Genomic DNA, 21,674 nt, shown 5'->3' with positions numbered 1-21,674 from the left:
CCCCTCTGCTAAGGCAGCAGTGCCACAGAGCACAGATGCTTGGTCACTGCTAACAGGAAGAGGGTTAGCAGTGCATGGAGATGGCAGTGCTCACTGCATGCAGTTTATCTGACACCTCATGTCATTGGGACATTTTATCTCCCATGGTGCATGGAACTGGCAGGATTTGCTGGGGCCACAAGGCTGGGCAAGGAACACTAAGTGCCTGGGAGAGCACCTCTGCAAAGTGAACCCCACCCTGGCATTCTGCTCTAGGATCTCATAAACCTAGGTGACACCGAAGACTGTGGCTGGGGTCCTCAAGGGACTTCTTTTCAGGTTACAGTTACCATGGAGGTGCTGTTAAGGCTGTGGTGATGCAACTCTGGGGTGGAGGCTGCACTCCTCCCTTCAGCTTTCCAGGCTGTGTAACACACAGGGCAGAGGCTGGCTGCTGCAATATGGAAATCATTTTAAAACTATGCAACAGGAGGGGGAAAAAATGTTAAGAGGGATGAGGAGGCACTCTGGGACCTGTACTGTTTCCTTCAGTTCACCGAGCAGCAGAGAAAATAAATAGCACAGCACAGAGAACCACCCTGGGGAAGCTGGAGCACGTCCTGCAGGAGTAGCAGCATGGAGGCAGTGTGCAACTGACGGGCAAGGGGGATTCATTCACTGTTCTGCTGTGCATGTAAGCACTTCTCTAGGTGAACAGTTGACATTCAGGCCCACATGCTGAGCAGAGAGCACTTTGCCCAGGGTTTCAGAGGCTCAGCGGCAGATCTTGGAGCTGTCTGCTTCCAGGACCCGTGTTTCAGGCACCCAAACTGCCACCAGCTGCTCCCTTGTCCTCACTGGGGAGGCAGGGAACAGATCTCAGCAGCCCTGAGATCCTCAAAGGAAGTACAGGAAGCAACCCACTCCTTAACCTCTTAACCTCGCTGGGCTGCTGGCTGGAGTCCAGCTTGTGGCAGGATAGCCCGAAGGCTAGCTGTGACATTAGAACCAGCTGGGTAGTGTTCACATAGTGTCCACCCATATTGCTATCTCCAGTCCACGGCAAAACAACAGATCCAGCCTACAAAGTCCTGTGAGTGTAGGAGGAGGGCTGAGGATCTGCGGTGCCAGATAAACCTGTTCTCTTTGTGTGATCATGTTACACAATCAGCAGGTGAAGGGAAAATATGAGATGGAAAATATTTTGATTTCAGTGAAGTATTTGATCCTACCTCTCACAAAAACATATTTTCAGCATTAATTCAGACCAAGGTAGATACAGGGCTAATACACAACCAGCTGGAGAGACCTAGCTGAACAGGGATGGTGGAATGCAGTCTACAGAGCGGGGATGTAACAGCAAGGGTTAACGTGAACTTTGCTGTGGTTTAATGTTTTCTGCAGAATTGTGGAGAGACAAATGTTGCAAATACTATAAATGACACTCACCCTCAGCAACACTGAAGGAGGAGTGAACCTCAGAGGAGAAGAGCAACAGAGTTACAGGCAGAAAGAACGAAGCAGCAATCCATCAGAAAAAAAAAAAAAAAAGAAAGAAAGAAAGAAAAGAAAGAAACCATCAGATGCCTGGCTCCCCTGCAGGTAGGGGAGAGTGAGAGAGGGAAATATGTACATGTCAAACTCAACAGGATGCACAGCATCAAAGATTTAAACACTCACTGCACCCAACCCTTTCCCAAGAAATCTATCCATCCCCAGGAGACACCACGCCTGTCAGTCAGTGTCACCAGGGAGGACACTGTTTAGTATCTGGAGACGGGAAGAGGAAGCTTCTTCAAACAGGATCCGGAGCAGAAACACAGCCCCCCTGCCAGCCTGACCCCTCTGCTTTTGGGTGGGAGGGCTATGAGTTTCTTTCCTTTCTCTCTGGACCCATGCTTGCCTTTCCCTTTTGCCTAGCAGCTGCTGGAGCAACCAACTTGATCCTCATCCTCTCCTTCCATTGCTGGAGAAAGGGAACAGAAGTGTATTTTCCCACTGCGCAGGTAAGACCCGAGAGAGGTCCTGCACAGTGAAGACAATGCAAATGTTATTCCCTAGACAGATGATGTATCATTTCACATAAGCCTGCCTGGGGACAGAGACTGCCCAGGAAACAGCCCAATAGGAAGCCAGATTGCAGGGAGCTATTTGCTTTACCAGGGCACTGCACACCCCTGGAAGGGAGATATGAGCCTATGGTCTGCCAGAGCTGCACACTGTCCAGCCACCCGCTCTGCTCTCTGGCTAAACTGCATCTTGGAAATTTCCTAGGAGTGTTGCTAAAACCTTTGTAAACACCATCAGACCACCTGCTCAGAGCCAGCAGCCCAACAGACAACAGGTCACAGCAGGTGCTACAGATGGCTCTGCAAAATAAAGTAAAAAAAGAGGCCAGAAGCCTTGCCACCAGCCTGCCCTTGGGCACCAGGAAAGTGAGCAGAGCCTAGACAGGGCCAGGATGGGAACGTGAAGGGAGAATAGGAGGTGTTAGAGGACAAGCTGCAACCCAAGTTCTCCATCTCATTGCTGCAGGCCTGCTATGCCCACTGGTCTGGGCTGAGGACAAATGCCCAGTGATGGGTTTTGGATGCTAATCAAGAAAGTAACGAACTGAGTTGGCTGATCATCCAAGCTCATCTTTTAAGACAACAAATAGCAACCTCTTTTGAGTCAGATAAGACCAGCGATCAGTTTAAGTTAGCCTAGTTAACAGGCATGTGGTGCAAGTTATCCTGCTGACTGCATAGGGAAGGGAGGTTGCCCTCTTGCTATGCTAGTGCAGAGCAAACCCAGGCTGAACGCTTAAGTCGTTACTAGCACTCTTTCAGCGCAAGATAATGAAAGCATCTTTCCGATCAGCATCTGATTTCTATGGGGGAATGCAAAAACATGGCCGTTCACTTGCTCGCTGTCAAATGTAATCTTATCAAATGGAAAAGGAAATGGATGAGCACTTCATCCTCCTACAGTCTGTTTTGTAACATGAGCATGGGACACCTTCTTTGTCCTAGAAGAAAAATATGCACAGTCTCTGGGACTGTGCATGTTCTCTAGTTATATCAGAGGTAAAGCAGGAAGGAGTTGAGGGACAGATAAGGGAAGCCAGTGCAAGTTTGCAAGACTCATACGCAGTATGCCTAGCCACTGTTAACAAAAATACTCATATGGAAAAAATAAATGAAGGGGCCAGAGGAGCTCAGAAAAAAAACAAAAAAACCCAAAAAAGAACAACAAAAAAGAAAAAAAAAACAAGAAAGGGAGCAAAATGAATGCCAATAATTTGCATTTATCTCTTCAACATCCAGTTTGGAGGGAGCACAGGAAGAGCAGCCTAGGACCTGCTGAACAGAGTACATTTGGGAGAGAGAGGACACGAAGCAGAACAGTAGTGTCTTAGCAAGGAGTGCACCAAACAGCCCAGAAGCAATGGGCTATAAACAGAAAAGCATTGTGTTGGAGAATATGAATGGAAATCAAAGAGTAGGTTACTGCACGAAAAAGGACGATTTGCTGCACTAAACTTTACCACTTGGCTCACGTCACCTCCCTCCCCATCAACAAGAACAAGGCAGCGGATTGTTATGACCGGGAAAGATCACGATGGATTAAAGGATTCTTGAAATGGAGAAAGTAGCACAGGGACAGCTCACATGAAGCAAAAGGCAGAATAGTTTTCTATGCATTTGCCCACATAAAGTAGAAGGAGAATGTGGAGGACACTAAATCTAGCAAAAATTTTTTGTTTATTGCCAAATCAACAGAATACACACTGAAAAGAGTGCATTATTATCTGCCCAGCAAAGTTCATCTATGAGTGAATTATGCCACTTTAGTTCAAATGATTTCATTTTGCTTTCCCAAATATCCTCAAGTAAAACCACCTGGAATGCCGCACCTGCTATTTAGGGCATAAAGCAAAGCCTTGTGATGATATTAACCTGTCTGATCAGCCCAGTTCAGCAGGTTCACAAGTAAACTCATCCTGGAAAGTTAAACAAACAACACAAAAGCTGTAAAAGAAAGAAAAAAAAAGTCATGACAAGGAAGAGCTAAGTCCTTCAACCCCTTCCCTCTGCTCTGGAAAAGCACTCCAGAACAAAACACACTTCAACATATCGCAGAGGTGGTTATCCTCACTGTAAACTGCAAACATAATCGATACCTAAAAAGTCAGGACTTGCTTGCACCTCAACATGTTCAAATCCTTAGATTATTTTTACATATTTTGTTTTCATTTTCTAATCTATGGAAATCTATAACAAAACTACATAAATCTCTGCCTCTTGCAGATTTTTTTAATATAACATTTTCTTTAAAATCTGCTTAAACATTTCTTTTTTTCTTTGTTTCCCTTTTTTCCTTCTTCCTTTCTGTTGGTTGTAGAAGCTGAAGCTCATAGTTCAAGGCCTCTGTATCACTACACATTCAGTCATTAACCCTTTTGCTAAACAAGGTGACCAAAAGGGGAGTAATTAACTATTTCAAGCAAAATTGTGACCAACTCCATTTTAGCAATCAGCAGCTGGGCTGAGGGTGCCAGCACAGGAGAACAGAGGTACCAGTGGAGAAATAACTCTATAATTCTCCCTTCTCTGCTCACAATTCAGCTCTGTCACAGCAAGCAGGTGCTCACACCAGGGGAAGGGCCCAGGGGACCACAGCATGGACGTGGAGCACACAAGGGCACACGTGTGGAGCACAACACTCAGCACTGACAAGGCAGTGGCACATGCTGAAATGGACATGAGAGACGCAGGGAGAGCTGTTTAAGGAATGGGCCTTGCCAGGTCTATGTTACAGATTAATGCTGTAGTACCAGCACTCATGAACAACAGAGTTAAACATCTAATGGTCCTAGCATCCTCCTTCTGAATGGATACAGGTTTTGCAAATGCAAACCAGCATGGCTGCATAAAAGTGGTTTGGGGTTTTTTTTGGTTTTTTTTTCATAATCAGGTGCTAGAGTTTATCCAGGAAACTATTCAGATGAGGGAACTTGCTGCATACAAAAAGTTTTGCAAAACTATCTTTTAACATACGCAAAAAAAAAAAAAAAAAAAAAGTTTCATTTTCCTTACTACTCTGAGTGGAAAAAGTAAACAAAATCATCAAACTAATGTGAAAATTTATCTTCCTAAATGAAAAGTCTACAGCACCAGGATTCCCTTGCTGCACTTTCACACTTCTGTCAGGGAGGGAAGTGAAGAGGGTAGAAGACAGGTTGTGCTGGCAGCAAACAAGAACTCACTGAAGGATTTAAATGACTGTTTCTGCACGGAAGCTCTAGAGATACTTAAGTGCACCTACACATAGCTAAAGGATAGGGAAAAAAAGGGGGGAGGGGAGACGCTAAAATAGATGCAGACCAAGGCATAAAATAGAATATCTAAAAAGCCAAACTTTCATCTTAAGAGCCCCCTCCCATCTTAGATTTCAAAAATGACTTGGATTTTGTTATGGTGCAAAACACCAAACCTGCAAGTAATGAATCTGCATCTAATCTCTGAGTCACTGAAAATAAAGAATTATAAAATAAAAATTAAGCTACTAAGAATAAAATTACTAAAACAGTGTTTGTGGGGCTTTGATGCTGCCCTAAACCAATGGCTAGGCTTTGCCACAGCCACCAGAGCAAATGCAAGCCAAAGACAGTTCTCCACCTCTACCCATTCCTGAAGCTGCAAGGCCTTAGACAGACCAAGTACAGCACCATGGATCCCACAAAGGCCTCAACTGTTGTAGCAAAAGCAAGTTAAAGAGAATATATAGTAAGTCAGCAGGATAGTGAGGAAAAATTCCTATTGGTAAAAATACTTGACATGCTTATGCGGATTAGAATTTCTTTAAAATGGAATAGCCCATTCATCCAGAGCTATTAGGAAATAATATAACAAGAGAGTGTACGATTACAGAACAGCATGTTTTCTTCCTGGTATGTAACTGAAGCACCTATGAACACTCAATAAACTAGCTACTTGCACAGAATTCCCTCCACTTTCATTTGCAATCCCAGGCAGCACTACCAGATCCCTGTTCAAGTTCATGTACATTTTTTCATGGCAGCTTTACTGATCCTGAACCCTCAAACCTGATGTTTGTCAACCAGGCTGCTCTCCTTTTGGTCACTCACCTGAACACACACTTCTCCATGAAGCATGCCATGCTGCCGACACTTTGCACAGTAATGCGGATCCAGCAAGTCCCTGGCAGGCCTCTTGTTTTGCAAAAGATGAGATATCTGCAGCTTTATAACTCATTCCTGTGATGCACGACTATTGCAAACCACTGACATATATAAGCTTTCTTGACACTTTCTGCTGTCCTGCAACACTTAGGAAAGACCAGTCTGTCCTTTGTACCTCTCCTGAGGAATAATTTACTGCAGAGAYGGACCGCATTGCACAGTCACAATTAGCAAAACATTTGCATGGGAATATCGTCAAGTGTTGTGCTCCACATTTCTTTCACCTCTCCCATGTAGTACACCAGCAGACAAACCTCCAGTGGGCTAGTTCCCACCAATTATGCCAATCCAGTAAGCTCCCTTGTCAAAATTAAATGTAAAAATATGTATCTTCAAACGTCACCACTAGGTCAAAATATACTGCGATTGTTTAAACAAGAAATTACCTTCAAAGGACAACCAGAGGTTTCAGACTCTTTTGATGGGTCACAGATTAATACACATCAATCATCAATGGTGTAAAAAAAATAAAAGGCAGGTCAAACGCAATTAAATTATAGGGTCTCATTCAGCATCTAGACCAAATGTCTCTATGCTGTTGCTGGTTTCTAATATACTATGGAGATCATTTTAAGTCTGCAACTCTAGTCACAGTAGTATCAGGGCATCCTCTGCTGAAAAACTAGTTTCCACATAGCTTTTCTCACCTTCACCTCTTAAGAGTCACCCCAGCAAAGAGGCCACAGGAGAGGCAGGGGTCTGTCAGCTCAGCTCTTGGCACTACCCTGTGCCTCACCTGTGGCTCAAAGTGAGTGTTTGGGAATGATGGAGACTGCAATGCCTACACCTGCTGCTGAGGCTTCGCTCCGGTCGGTGCAGGGGGGGACAGCAGAGGGACAGCTGAGGATGAGTGTCAGAAAAAGCCCATGCCCCAAAATGATAAAGGAGACAACACAAGACAAAGATAAAGCTGGCTCTAACACCTCAGACGTAGCATGCAAGTGGGATCTAAGATTCCAGGAGCACAAAGCACAAGCCAGGAAAGAAGCTGTGGGATTGMGAACATGGTATCAGGGCAGCATGCCAGATCCTGGGACGCACCATGCAAGGCTCACACGTCAGGGTGCAAGACCCCAGCACTCACCATGTGGCATATACACTGCTGCCTGCACACCATGGCTTGAGGCACAGGCACCAAGATGCAGCATGAGAGGTCATCTGCCTCTCAGTCCTGTCTCCCTTCTGTTGGAGTAAGGATCTACCTGCTGCCTTCAGTCCCCATTTYTGGGTGCCCAGGCAGAGGCAGGTACACCTGGGTTCCTCATTTGGAGGAGAGGGCCCTTATAGCAATGTGGAGGAAAGTCTGCAGGAGAGAGGGCAGGGGAGAAGAGTGCTGAGAGGAAATTTGCAATAGCGTGGTGGATACACTCCAGGAAGGCTCTACTGAGCCCCAGAGCAGGAAGATGAGCTGTAGGGGTCCAAACTCCTGCCTGGAGAGGAGGTAGCTCCCCAAGTCCTGGAGGTGGTGGTGCACAGCCAGCCCCTGCTATTGCAGTGCCCTGCTATCTAACCAGGAACCAAAGAACCACAGAATAGTTGAATTCGGAAGGAATCTCTGGAGATCAGCTAGTCCAACCCCCCTGCTCAAGCAGGGTCACCTAGAGCACGTTGCCCACGACTGTCCAGGAGCCAGGTCTTGCTCCCGCAGCAGCTTGCAAGCCAGCGACACGCGGTTGCCAGCCGGCACCAGGCGCAGTTCAGGGACCACGGCCAGCGAAGCCCTCGAGGAGCGGGCGGCGCGGCGGGTTCGGCAGCGCCACGACGGGCCCGGCCGGCTCCCCCGGCCGCGCAACCCGCGGCCCCTCACCGCGCACTCGGGGCCGGGCGAGGCGGGGCGCGACGGGGGCCGGCCGTGGGGAAGGGGCCGCGCTCCCCGCCCGGGGCTGCCTCCCTGGCTGGGCAGCTCCCCTCGCCGAGCCGCGGGCTGCCGGCGCGGAGCTGCGCGCTCCGGGCGGGCCGGGTCCCGCGGCAGCCCCTGCCCCGCACGGCCCCGGCCCCGCGGGGGAGGTTCCCGGCCCCGTAGCGCGGCCGCCCGCACCCACCTGCTCGCGGCGCTTCTGCCAGCGCCCGCAGGGGCTCTCCTCCAGGATCTCGCTCTCCTCCTCGCTCTCCTCCTCCTTCTCCTGCGCCAGCCGCGCGTCCGGCTCCGGCACCGCCATCCCCGCGCTGTGCCCCGCCGCGAGCTGACAGCTCCGCCCGCTCCGCTCCGCCGCGCCGGGCCGGGCCGGGCCGGGCCCGCCCAAGACGTGCGGCCGCGCACGGCCCTCCCCGCCGGGGAGGGGCCCCGCGGAGCCCAGCCCCGGCCCTGAGCCGCGGGTCCTGGCCCGGCCCGGCCCGGCCCGTGGGCGCTCGTGCTGCAGCTCTGGGGGAGTCTGGCCTCGGTGAGCGCTGCCCGGGAGAGGCGGCTCCCGACGGGGCCCCTCGGCAGCCGTTCCTGCCTCTGCCACCGACCCCATCCCGTCCCAGCCACCCACCCGCTGGCCCTCGCCGCACCCCGGCCTCTGCCACCCTTCGAATCCTCTCTCAGCACAACATTAGTGTTTCCTCCATACTTGTAGCGCCCCTTTTCCTTATCTCCATAGTGGCGAATGCTTTCATGTTGCCCTCTTCCCTGAAAAGCTGCTGGTCTGTGCCAGGTACTGGTGTCCTTTGCTGCACCCCAGGTGGGAGCAGCTAGTGGGGCTCCTGTGCCAGCCCAGGCACTCTGTACCCAGGAACCTAATGCCAAGCAAGAAAACTCCCAGATGTTTTCATTCCTTTTGAAAGTTTCTGGCTCTTGCTTGATGTTTTTCTTTTCCTGCGGTCACCTCTGGTTTCTTTTAGAGTATTTGTTATTTGTTCCATCCCAGTTCCATACAAGCACCGGTGCCTGCTTTCTGTTTTGGGAGATGTTCTCTCGCTACAGACCATCACCCTTTTTAGCTGGTGTGGTTAACCCTGAGGGCTGTGGTGAGAGCCATGTGGCACTGGATGAGGAGATGCTGCTGGTGTGAGTCAGGTGTGGTGATGCTGTTCTGTCTGAGCAAGCGAGCATAAATCCCTGCTTGCTGAAACACAATATAAACAAACAAGAGGTGGTTCCTTATGTAGGTGCACCACTGGGTCCTGCCAGGCAGCTGGTTTGACAGCAGGGTACCTAAAGGAAACTGGTACCAACAGCTACAGCCGGGACACTGCGGGGCACTTGGACAGTGCCTGAATTGCTGTTGCCTGCTCCCCATAGCAGATGCTTGTCTGAGCCCACCTGGGTAAATCCCTGCTGGAAAGCTGTCACCGCCAGTGTGAGCCCATGCTGGCCCTACAAGACCCTGCTCACCAGGCCATGGACTGTGTAAGCACTCCCCAGGGCACAGCCACCTCTAGGACAACAGTTACACTACTCTGCTACCAGTGTTTCAGCTAGGTCCCACAAGTTCCCAGAGTCACCTTGTCCTACGCTTACCAAACAGGGCTTCTAGGAGAGTAAAGCACAGGTTCTTTTCAAGATGGAAGGCAGAGGTTCGGTTGGGAATAAGTATAATAAAAAGGTTAGAACAAAGATAAAATACCACTCCTCAGGATACTTTCCTATCTGTTTACGTTTCCGCAAGTCCCTTTGCACTCCCATTTTATGTACTCTGTTTCCCTGTTTCAGCTCTGCCAAATGTAGGTCAATGCAAATGTACATGCTGGGCGGATGGCTTATACTGGGGTTGATCTGCCAGTTTTAACAGACACTCTTCTATAAATAAAAGTTTGGTCCAAACAAAGAAGGTAGGCCAAATGCTGGCTAAAATTATTTTCAACAAGTAACTGGCCAGAGTTAAAAAAACAAAAACAAAAAAACCCCACAGTGCTTAAAAATGCAAAAGGCAAGAACACAAGAAGAAGATACATATAGCCAATAGATGACAACACATGGACTAACTGGAGTGAGTCCAGCAAAGGGCCACAAAGATGATGAAGGGACAGGAGCATCTGACACACAAGGAGAGGCTGAGAGAGCAGCGACTGTTCAGTCTGGAGAAGGGAAGGCTCCAGGTGTTGTTAAATCCTGTGATATTTACTGTGGTACCTAAAGCAGAATCAGTACCAGACATTGCAGTTAACATGTACATAAACAATCTAGAAAAGGGATGAACAATGAGATGGCCAAGTGCATCAAGCTATTCAGGATAATCAGCTTGAAAGCTGGGTGTGAAGAGTTGCAGAGACTCATGCAATACATGAAAGGTATCCAAAGTATGGTCAGGCTTTCACAGGAATTAAATAGCTGAGTGGGGGATATGAAAACAGTACCATAAATGGCACAGAGACAGCACATAGGAATGATTATTATCTCACACAGACTAGAGCTAGAAGTGCTCAATGAAACAGATAGACCAGAATGTTAAAACACATGAATGGGAGTAATTTTTTACTCAGTGTTTCTTGGGTGAAAATTTTAGTAGATGAAACCTTGTGGAATTCATTACCATAGGATGTTTGTGGAGGCAAAAAGTAAAAAAGGATTTTAAAAGCCATTAGGCAAATTTGTGGGAGAAAAATTGATTGAAGTTTATTAAACAGAAAGACACAGATGCATCCTCTGGCTCAAGAGTGCTCTAAGCTGCAGATTGTCAGAAGATGCGAGTCTGCAACACACAAAATATTGCTTGACCCTTGCTCTGGTTCCTGTGTGCTTCCTCTTGGGATCTGCTACTGGCAACTTGCAGTAATAAGATGTAGGGATATGTAAAACTTGGGTCTGACCCTGTGGAGTTGTTCTCATGATGTCTGCTGTTCCAAGCGTTTTTCAGAGAGGTGATACTTTTTCTCTTCACATATTCTTTGTGAAATTTTCCTGTTTTCATATTTATGTGTGCTGGACACGTCCTTAGCCAGACATTGCTGTGTCCCTGGATTGACTAAACTTCATGCATAGGCAGCTCATACATAAGTTTTTAAGATTTTTTTTTTAGGTATATAAATTGCAAGCAGCAGCATAAGTTGGTTAGGTCCAAGATCTCTGTTAAAATTCAAACATTTGGAGTGAATTGTTGTCAGCTTATGACACCTGGACTTCTTTGGACACATTATGGGAATGAAGCCCTTGCCCAAACAAGAGGCAGAGGTGATATAGGATCAGTAGATACTCCCATAGCATCATACTATCTCTTTATCATCACTGCCCCCTCGTCCCTGCTGCCTCGACAATATCCCTGTGTCCCTCTGCCTCTTCCTTTGCCCCACCATCCTCAATGCCTCATCCACATCACAGTAAATTTTGACAGGCTTTTTACACAGTCTCCCATAACATCCTCATAGGCAAGCTCAGAAGCGTAGGTTAGACAAGTGGACTGTGAGGTGGATTGAGAACTGGCTGAAAGGCAGAGCTCAGAGGGCTGTCATCAGTGGCACAAAGTCTAGTCGGAGGCCTGTAGCTAGTGGCGTCCCCCAGGGCTCAGTATACTGGGTCCCATCCTCTTCAACTTATTCATCAATGATCTAGACGAAGGGACAGAGTGCCTCCTCAGCAAGTTTGTTGACAATACGAAACTGGGAGGAGCGGCTGATTCACCTGAGGGCTGTGCTGCCATTCAGAGAGACCTGGACAGGCTGGAGAGCTGGGCAGAGAGGAACCTCCTGAGGTTCAACAAGGACAAATGCAGGATCCTGCACCTAGGGAGGAATAACCCCATACCTCAGTATAAGCTAGAGGCTGCCTGGCCAATGGTATCCTGGGGTGCATTAGGAAGAGTGTTGCCAGCAGGTCGAGGGAGGTGATCCTGTTGCTCTCCTCAGCCCTGGTGAGGCCTCATCTGGAGTAATGTGTCCAGTTCTGAGCTCCCCAGTACAAAAAAGACATGGAGCTAGTGGAGAGAGTCCAGCGTAGGGCTACAAGGATGATCAGAGGCCTGGAGCATCTCTCGTATGAGGAAAGGCTGTGAGGGCTGGGGCTGTTTAGCCTGGAGAAGATAAGACTGAGAGGGGATCTTATCAATGTCTACAAATACCTGAATGGAGGGTGTCAAAAGGCTGGGACCAGACTCTTTTCAGTGGTGCTAAGTGACAGGACACGAGGCAGCGGGTACAAACTGAACCACAGTAAGTTCTGCCTAAATACAAGGAGGAATTTCTTTACTGTCAGAGTGACAGAGCACTGGAACAGGTTGCCCAGAGACGTTGTGGAGTCTCCTTCTCTGGAGATATTCAAAGCCCGTCTGGATGTGATCCCGTGCAATGTGCTGTAGGTGACCCTGCTTGAGCAGGGGAATTGGACTAGATGCCCCAAGAGCTGACTGCTGTTTCCTTCACCAGTTTCTTAGAGGCACTTTCCACCTGGGATCCCCTAATATATGGACTGCTGCAGAGAGCCTCTGTCACTGCCTGGCCTTGTCTATTTAGCAGACCTTGCTCAAGTTGATCCTGTGCTTTGTCTCACCTTATTCTATGACCATTTTACAGTCATGGACCTAGTCTGGGGGCTGTCTGCATGCATCCTGGAGCACTGCCCCAGAAAGAGAGTGGCTGCTGGCAGGTGCTGAAGCCGCCTGGCTTGCTGCTGCCTTTTCCCTGTCTTTCCATAGACTCCTCCTTGACTGATCTGAGCATGGGAACACCTCCAGAGTGCCTCCATTTGGGCTGGGACATGTGGCTAAGGAGGTTAAGCAACCTCAGGTAGTGAGACTGGATGATAAGGGGTCTATAGATACAAACTGTGCTGGCCTGTGGCTGCGATTCATGATTCCTGCACATAGCTGGTGCCACAGGAAGGCTTTGCTGCTTAGGGTGGGTTATGTTCTGCCAGTGACTGGGCAGAACATAACAATTTGATGATTACAGACACTCTGGACATTGCTGCAACAAGGACTCTGGGTCTGAACTACTGCGACATACTTCTACAAATATTTGACTGAAAGACTTAGAGACTCTGAAAGTTGCTTTGTAGTGTGGCAGTCCAGAGGGGTCTGTTTTGCAGTGATGTGCAGCTGGCCAGAAGCTCCTTGTTTTATTTAGTATGGTTCCCCAGTATGTATTATTTTTGAGTATTCTCTGACTGCACAATATAAAGGCATGTCTGTAAATTGCCAGAGTCTTAAGGGGTTTCTTGAATGCCTTTCAGAGTTGGTTTGATATAGTCCCTTTCAAGACTGCTCRGCAGGGTCTAGGCTTTGCAGTGAAACTTCAATGATGCAGTGTTGTCCAGACCATCCCTCCCTGCAGGAGCAGGGCACATACATCACACTGCCCAGGGGCAAGCCTGCTCCCAGGCAGGGAGAGCCCCAGCCCCTGCTGGGCAGTGACACTTAACAGTACTGAGGCTTAGTCTGAAGCTTACTCTCTCTCTCCTCCCTGTTAGGAGGCCCCTCTTGCTTTGCCATCTATTTTTATCTGCATTTGATGGATTGGGCTGGGATGTAATGATGTCACATGTTTTTGCACAACTTGCACTTTGTTACTGTTTAAGGTTCAGCCTAGGTGCCAGACTGACTTTGTGAAGTAGACAAACATCTTCCCTGCTGCTTTGTGGTCTTTCAGCACATTTGTTAGTGGTTAGTGTAGGGCAAATATAGCCAGCAAATAATTTCTCAGGAATCTATTTTTGTTTACTTAATACATCAAGCTCTAAGCTCCCCTGTTCTTCAGTCCCTCACATATTTGCATAACCTTCACATATATGTAACCCTACTGGTGTCAACAAGTATATCAGACATGTGCATTCACAGGAATATAGGCTGCATGTGTTTAATGTTGCAGGATCAGAGCCCTCCCAAGAGTAAATCAGAGCAGTTTCCTGAAACTGCTTCTTACAGCTATTACTGCTGAGAGCATTTCTACTGTCACCTCTGGGGCAACATACCCTTCTGCAAACATCTCAGAGCAAAGTTCACACCAGAGAGCTTGACTGGGGCTGCAGACTTTATTATAATGTCTAAGCCCTGCTCACTCAAGCTCTCTCTTTTCCCACTGGCAGCTCTCACATGCAGTACAGGAACCACATATCCCAGCACTGCTACATGTACTTCCACTTGTGGAAAGAATCCCAGCTTCATGAGTAGCAGTGCATCCTTGCAAAGAGAGATAAAGCCAACCATAGGAAAAGGGTGTGTTTGCGTGGGTGTGTGTTGGGATGAGAGCATTTGCTACAACTGTCCACAGCTCAAACCATCCCAGCTAAAAGTGGGATGGTTTAAATCTCTTTGGGAAGGCATCTGTGAGGGAGTGCAAGGATGCAGGTGACCTGGCAGCTGGGCTGATGTGGGGGGGGGGGGTAACAGAGGGGCAGGCCACTTGCAGTGGGTAGGGGATGTGTGGCTGCATGACTGTCTCCAGATTTGAGTGTGCAGACATGGGCTGCAGGGCAGGCTTTGGCTGATGCTTAGCTGAGCATGGTGGAGAAAGAGGCAGAGGAGTGTGGTAAGGGGAGAGCACTGATAGGAGGAAGGTATACCTGTGTGACCAGGGAAGTGGAGCAGGGGGAGCCCGGAGCTGTGGCACAGAGAGAAAGACTGGGGCAGTGAGGGGTGAAGGGGAGCAGATGAGGGCAGGGATGAGGGGATCAAGGAGGGGATGTCAGAGGCCCCTGTGTTAATGCTGCGGAGGAGCTTTATCAATACTTGCCTTGCAAAAGCCATTGTCAGAGCTGGGCGAGGGTGATACTCTGACTGGTACCCCATCAGAGAAGGCTGCTTTTCTTTTTGTTCTTTGGTTATAGTTAGGCCTGCACAAAGGGTGCCTGGATTATGTCAGACCTCATTCCCTGCACTCTGTTTCTTGGCAGGCACATATAGGCAGCTGGAGAGGCTTGGTGCTGCTCCTGAGCCCTGGCAAGAGACTGTTGCTCAATTTTTCCTGATTCCTGTCCTCTTTTTCAAAGAGCAAAGCCTGGCTGCAGRTAGTGCTGCTCAGCAGAGGACAGCATGTTCAGCTCAGCTGCACGCCCTGTGCTCTGTGGGGCTGAGCTGTGCCCAAACACCAGTGTTTGCATATCCCAGTCCCATGTGTCCAGCTGCCAGGGTATTTCTGGCTCTTCAGGCTGTGGTTTCCTTTTGTCAGTCTAGGCTGGTTCTTTCAGGTCCTACCTGGTTGTGTCTCCCTCCCCAGCTCTGCTGCTCCCTGGGACACACAGCCACCCTGGAACCTGCTCAAGGAAGACTGCGTCCGTTGGCAGAGCTGGCCAGCTCCGTGCTCTGTCCCTGCCCCTGCTGCATCTCTCATAGCCTGCCCAGAGGTGTTGGTTCTTGAGGATGTGAGTGGATGCAGGGGAGCAGGGGCAGACAGCATCTGTGGGCTCAGCAGCAAGGTGGAGAAACAGTGCAATTAAAAGCTTCAGCTACTGGGGCCCAGCAGCAGGTTTGAACCTCTTCCTATACTGTCCATGTGCAGAGGTGGCCCTGCACCCCGGGCAGGGCAAGGAGGGCAGAGGGAAACCCACTGCAGTCAGGGGTGACTCGGGCCCAAAAGGCATATGAGGTAATTAACTCCATCCTTACTGTTACAGCAGTAAGCAGTTAAGTGTAGCCTGAGTTATAACATTATAGCTGGGGAGTTCCCTGTTCCAACAGCCTTTAAATACTTTTTTGACCTTTCTATTAAGAAAAAGAAGTATAGTCAGTTAAGTGGAAAATTAAGCAAGGCTTTCATTTTAACAATGTCTTTTGTTCCCTTTTCTGTTTGAGTTGAAAGATTTCCTTAAGAGAAACTCCTTAACTAACAGACTTTCAGCTGAACTTAAGTTAGTGAAGACACTTGGAGCTTTGCTACTAAAATTGCCTCTCTGTTCTTTTAAGACAAAACCAAGACAAATGTGGACAACAGCAGATCAAAAGAGTAGCAAAGACAAAAAAAGTAACTTTTGTCTCCTGTAAAGATTGCAGCCTTGCTGCTGCATAGATGTGGACACAGCCACTCTGACAGTGGATTGTGCTGAAAGGGGAATTACGAGTGGGAGTATAGGCTCTGAGTGCCAGCCATAAATCAGGCTAAGAGCCAAGTTTATTTAATATTTTTATCAATTACCTTGTCACAAAATACTGGGTGCACGTCAGTTAGCTTTGTTGAAAGGTGAGGTAGTGAAATGGCAGGGCAGAAAGCTGGAATAGCATTCAGGAACAATGGATGACATTGAAGGCTGAACTAACAGTCATGGGAGGAAATTGAATGGTACAAAATGCAAAGTCATGCCCTGGAGTCAAGGAACAAATATTTATGGCATAATTTAGGAGCCCCTGATTTTGAAATGGTTAAAGAAGAAAAGATCTGCATGTGTACAGCAACCTCAGGATAAATGTAGATTGCCATGTAATGAAGCCATGAAGACTTGATATATTCTTAACTCTATTGGGATTTATTACCAGAGCAGGCAGATGGTGCCTGTGTTGTACAGGTCATGATTTACAGTGCATGCACTGGTCAGAGCTGACCAACCATTCTGAAAACATAAATTAATTGCAGAAAAGGTGCAGAGAAGAGCAACTGAGATGACTAGGGGAATGCAAAGTGGAGATGTAAGCAGCCCAGCTTGATAGCTTGTCAGAACAGAAGTTAAGGGGAGATAAGATTGCTGAGGGTAGCTTTATCAGTGAAAAACACTAGAGCAGGAGGAGACCTGCTTCAACTGAAGGATGRGGTTTGCATAAGAGGAAATTGGTCTGAACTGGCTTGAAACTACGAAGAGGTTTCTAGCTGCTGGAGAAGAAAGACTGGAACAAACTGCCACAGCAGAGGTGTAGAGAGCCTGCTCATTTTGCAAAAGGTTTTCAATGGGAAGTTGCTGCATAGCAGGGAGCAGGCATGCTAACCTAGGAGGGCCTTGACAACCATAATTGCTTGGGTTGTGTGGGTTGATGTGCTCCTACTGGGGTGATGGCTGTGGCTGGGTGCATGCCCCACACTTGGCGGCACCATCACAGGGATTCATGGCCCCAGTGCATGGAGGACTCCATCACTCACAAGGGAAAGCTGCATGTGCTGTGAGCACAAGACTTAGCTCTGGTTTATCTGGCCTGTGGACATGGACTGCTTGTTTTCTGTTCTTCTCCCAGCAGGTCGTGTTCCTGGACTTTTGCTCTTGACCTGTCTTCTCTCATAAAACAGAGAAGTTGCCCGGTGTGTCCACTGTGGTGCAATTTTCCTGCAGGGACTTATGTTCTGCCATGCTGGGCTGTGGACATGCAGCCTGCCTGACCCTTTCTTTTCCTCTATCCTCCATGCATCCAAAGAGTATTCAGATGCTATTCAGAGGCATGCAGTTATGCAACCAGTTTATAACTATGCAAATGTATTCAGCTGTTCCCTTACACAATGTCCTGTTTTCTTTCAGCTTCTTTTTTTTGAAATTCAGCACTTCCTGTGGGAGTGCAATCTGAGCCCTAGGAAGCCATCTGGAGCCCTCTCAGCCCTGACTCCCCAGCCAGCTTGGAGCTGGCTGCAGTTCCCATCAGAAGCCTCACTACCTTGGCTATTTGAGTCCTCCTGCCCACACAATCCAGGCCCCCTCATTCTACTCCAGACCTCCAGTAGAGACTGGTGGCAGTCCCCTGCAAGACACGAGCACATAAAGGTCTGCATGGTCCATCTAGTTCTATAACCTAGCACTGGGGTGTAGGAAACTGTGAGAAGAAGGCAAGTGTATACCAGTACTGCTCTGCTACGTCCTCTCAGGACCAAGTGATATGTGGCTCTGGTAGCTCTTGAGACATACATCTATCTTGTTATTTACTAGCTCTTGATGGATTTTCCTCCATGGATTACTCCAATTGCTTTTGGAATGCATATAAACTTCTGGCATCCAGGCCATCCCGCAGTAAGGAGTCCCACAGCTCAACCACCCAGTATATGACAAATTACTTCCATCCATCTCAGGTAGCCTCCTGCTAGACTCTGCAATAACCCGTAGTCCTTATGTTAGAAAAGACTGTGAACACATGATCATCTCCCCACTGCCAATTGCCGTATCATCCCCTTTGGTCATCTCTTCCAGGCTGCACTCTATTCAGGCCTTCCTTTTTTCTTTCCTATATTTTGTCATGCTTATGCTTATCTGAGTCTTGATGAGCTGGAACATTGGTGTTCTGTCCCCTTCACCCTTCCTAGTAATGTCCAGCAAATCCATTGTCTCTGTGGAGCAGAGTGATAAGTCTAGGAAGTCCTTATGCTGTTGCATGCTCATGTGCTATTTTACCTCCATGTCAGTCTTTTTGTTAATGAGCCTCCACTGGCAGGTTGGCTCCCTTGCTCCTGGGACTTAAGAGTCATGTCTCACAGGAGCCTCTGCCAGCACTTTCCTGCACCTCCCCTCCTGCTTGCTGCCCATGCCTCTGTGTCCCCAGGTTCTGTGTGGCACACAAGACTTGTGCTGCTGTCCACATGTGTGTGAGGGTTACTCTGACGTAGCCATTCAGACATCCTGGGGACAGCTCATGTCCTCTGCATGTTATCTGGTGCCCTGCATGGATCCAGAGCTCTGTGCATGGGGAACATTCTCCAGAGGTGCCACAGCTGTGGTGAGCACATCCTGTGCTCCCCTCTTTGTCAGTCCCTACAGGTGCCCCTCACTATGAGCTCTGAGCACCTGACAGCTGCATCAAGCTCAGTGCAGGATGTTCCCTGTGAAAAGCATGGCTGAGCCTGCAGGGAGCATGTAAAGAGGCTAAAGCCCCGCCAGTTCTTGGGATGCAGCTGGCCACACAAATGTGCCACCACTCCCCAGGGCAGCACAATCCAGCCATAGGCCTGTGCTTATCCCCAGGACCTCTGTCCCTGGCTCAGTGACTGGCTTGCCTCTTCCCTGTCACTTTGCTGGCACGAGTGCAGTGCACGAGCCCCTGAACAGGGCCAAGCAGCACAGTGGGGTGGTGCTGCCCATCTCCGTTGCAGGCTGGCTGTGCACCAAATGCCATGGCCCCCAGCGCTGCAGCCCTGTGCCAGTGCTGGAGCGGCCCTGGATGCCCAGGCATGGGCACTGGGCTCCTTGACTAAGAGACCACGCTGTGGCCAGCACCAAGCCCAGGGGCCCAGGGCGCATCCAGAGGGAGATCTCGGCTGCAGGTCTCACCTGCCGGGTGGCTCAGGAGCTGCAGGGGTGGCAGGGGACCGGGCTTGGGTGCCCCTGGGCAGGGCTGTGGCTGTTGGCAGGCCCTGATGAACATTGCGGGCCTTGGGCTGTGTAGGCCTTCGGCTGTCAGGCTCACTAAGCCGCAGAGGGGCAGGCTGTTGAGGTCTGTTGTGGAGGGGGGAGCCCCAGGCTGCAGTGCCTGGTGGGTCTCAGAGGGCTCTGGGGGCCTGAGCTGTGGGGGGCCCTGGGACATGGGGGCTAGTGAGCCTGGGCTGTGGGAGGCCCAGGGCTGTGGGGGGCCCAGGGCTGCGAGGACCAGGTTGGCCTGGGCAGTGGAGCCAGAGCTGTGGGGAGCACAGGGCTGTGGGGTGCTTGAGTCTGGGGGGGCTTAGCACATCCAGGCTGTAGTGGGACTGGGTTGTGGGGTGCTAGGCTGTGAGGACTGTGTTGGCCTGGGCTCTGGGGCCCATGGGGCTGTGGGGGGCTGGCATAGCCAGGCTGGGGGAGGGCACAGGGTTGGGGGCTTGCCTGGGGTGCCCTAGTTGTGTGGGACTGGGTTGTGGGGCTGGGCTGTGGGGGAGGCGGTCAAACTGCGTGGGGCTGGGCTGTGGGGAGCTAGGCTGTGTGGGCCCAGGCTGCGGGGAGCTGGGCTGTGCGGGGCCTGGCTGTGGGTGCTGGGCTGTGGGGAGCTGGGCTGTGCGGGGCCTGGCTGTGCGACCGGGCTGCGGCACCCGGGGCTCCCGCGCGGGCAGAGCGCCCCGAAAGCACGGCGCAAGATGGCGCCGCCGCGCAGCTGCTCCCGGCGCCGGCCCCGCCCTGCCCGGCGGGAAGTGGGGTGGGGGCGGGGCCCCGCCGCAGGGGGCCGGCGCTGGGCCGCGGGAAGCCCCGCCCCGCGCCCCGTGCTCGCTCGCCCCGCCCCCAGCCCCGCCCCGCGTCTGCATACACACGCACGTGCACACTGCCGATGGGGGAACACAAGCACAATGTAGGCCCGTGCACACTGCAGTATCACACGTGCACACACACACATGTGCACACACACAACCCAAGATGTGATGCAGGTACAGTACAGACACATGCTGCTGTGATACATGTGCACACACACGTGCATGCACACGTGCATGCGCACACACAAATGCACAAACACACATACAGATGCTCCCCCAGGTGTGCTGCAAGCACAGCACAGGCACGCGCCCACAGCTGTGACACACGCACACACACATGTGCATGCACAGACACACACAAGTGCACACACATGCACAGACACTGTGCAAGTGCAGCACAGGTGCCCGCTGGGGATGCTGCAGCAGGAGTTTCTTTCTGGTGTGCAGGAGCCTTTATTGACGTGCGGCCCTGGGCTCTCCCCAGCAGCAACAGGCAACTGCAGCATGGCATCCTCCCACCCCAGGGTGTCTCCCTGCTCCATGGCATTCCCTTGCCCCACAGCATCCCACCACCCTACAGACACCCCATGCTGCACATCCTCATAGGTGTTGGGTGCCCCTGTGCACGATGCTGTACTCCTGGCAGACCTGCCATGTAGCTGCAGCATGGTAGAGGTCCAAGTGTCCCACAAGTGCTGCAGCAGGGCCGGGGCCCTGCACACCTTGCACAGCAGTTGTCCGTCCCCCTGGGGCTCTTCCAGAATTGTGCTACCTGCTGCTGCTGGTTTGAGTGGCATCTCTGCCCCTTCTGCAGCATTGCTGACCCCTGGCTTTCCAGTCCTGTGCAGGTGCACATGGCAGCCAGCCACAGCACTGAGCCTTCCTGGACCCTCCCCAGAAGCCACTCCAGGTATGTGCTGCCGGGCTGTAAACCCCTGAGAAAGCGTTAGTTCAGATAGCAAGGAGTTCGGCCATGGCAACCGCCTGTCCTGCATTCAGAGTAGTTAGCACTCTTCCTGCTTTTAATTCTTGTCATGGAGAGCAAATGTTTTTACAAACGACCAGGCCGTGTCTTGCCAAATAGGCAGAACTCCTACCTCTGCTGGGGCACACAGTGCTAGTGCTGCTGATGGCGGCTTTTCCCACCTTGTTGGCCTGTGATGACAGTGGTGGTGATCGTGATCTTGTTTATGGTCAGCCCCCCTGCACCATAAGTATCAAGGTGTGCCTCTCGTTTGTACTCAGAGACTTGCTTGGTGGAGAGGAGTTCCCACACTGACACCCTCTGTTCCTGGAACTGGCCAAGAGTAATGTAGGAGCTCTCGTTCTGGAGGAGATCCACTATCTGCTGGGAAAGGGGAGCAAAATGTTTTTCTTTGCTCTGCGTAGCAGTGGTGCTGATGGTGCTGACCAGTTCTGGCATGGAGAGTGTCCCAGCACAATACAATTCCAGGAGCTCCTGCCTTTTCTCCTCAGGGATGTACTTGGAGTGAAGTAGGTCCCACACGGAGACCTGCCTCCCCTGGAACTCGTCCACCTCCAG

General features: G+C 50.4%; 2 protein-coding genes across 4 annotated transcripts in view; both read right to left on the bottom strand.

The window, feature by feature from the left end:
* The window catches only part of NRBP2 (nuclear receptor binding protein 2), a 32,371-nt gene extending 23,932 nt beyond the window's left edge, over positions 1 to 8,439 (bottom strand). For 2 of the 3 annotated variants that reach the window (XM_085316185.1, XM_085316187.1), the window contains exon 1: positions 8,269 to 8,439. In XM_085316185.1, the coding sequence (XP_085172311.1) occupies positions 8,269 to 8,385 (117 nt within the window). In that variant the 5' untranslated portion in view covers positions 8,386 to 8,439. Of the gene's footprint in view, positions 1 to 3,920; positions 4,212 to 8,268 lie in introns of those variants that run through there. The other variant, XM_085316186.1, reaches the window with a different exon arrangement.
* A 12,809-nt stretch (positions 8,440 to 21,248) lies between these two features.
* LOC146589457 (epiplakin-like) overlaps positions 21,249 to 21,674 on the bottom strand; it is a 3,137-nt gene continuing 2,711 nt past the window's right edge. The window contains exon 2 of the mRNA XM_085316179.1: positions 21,249 to 21,644. Coding sequence (XP_085172305.1) covers positions 21,249 to 21,644 — 396 coding nt within the window. The remainder of the gene's footprint in view (positions 21,645 to 21,674) is intronic.

Source organism: Rhea americana, unplaced genomic scaffold, assembly GCF_003343005.1.
Source record: "Rhea americana isolate MKP2758 unplaced genomic scaffold, rheAme1 scaffold_456, whole genome shotgun sequence".
Lineage (NCBI taxonomy): Eukaryota > Metazoa > Chordata > Aves > Rheiformes > Rheidae > Rhea > Rhea americana.
This window is presented reverse-complemented; position numbering and strand designations above follow the sequence as displayed.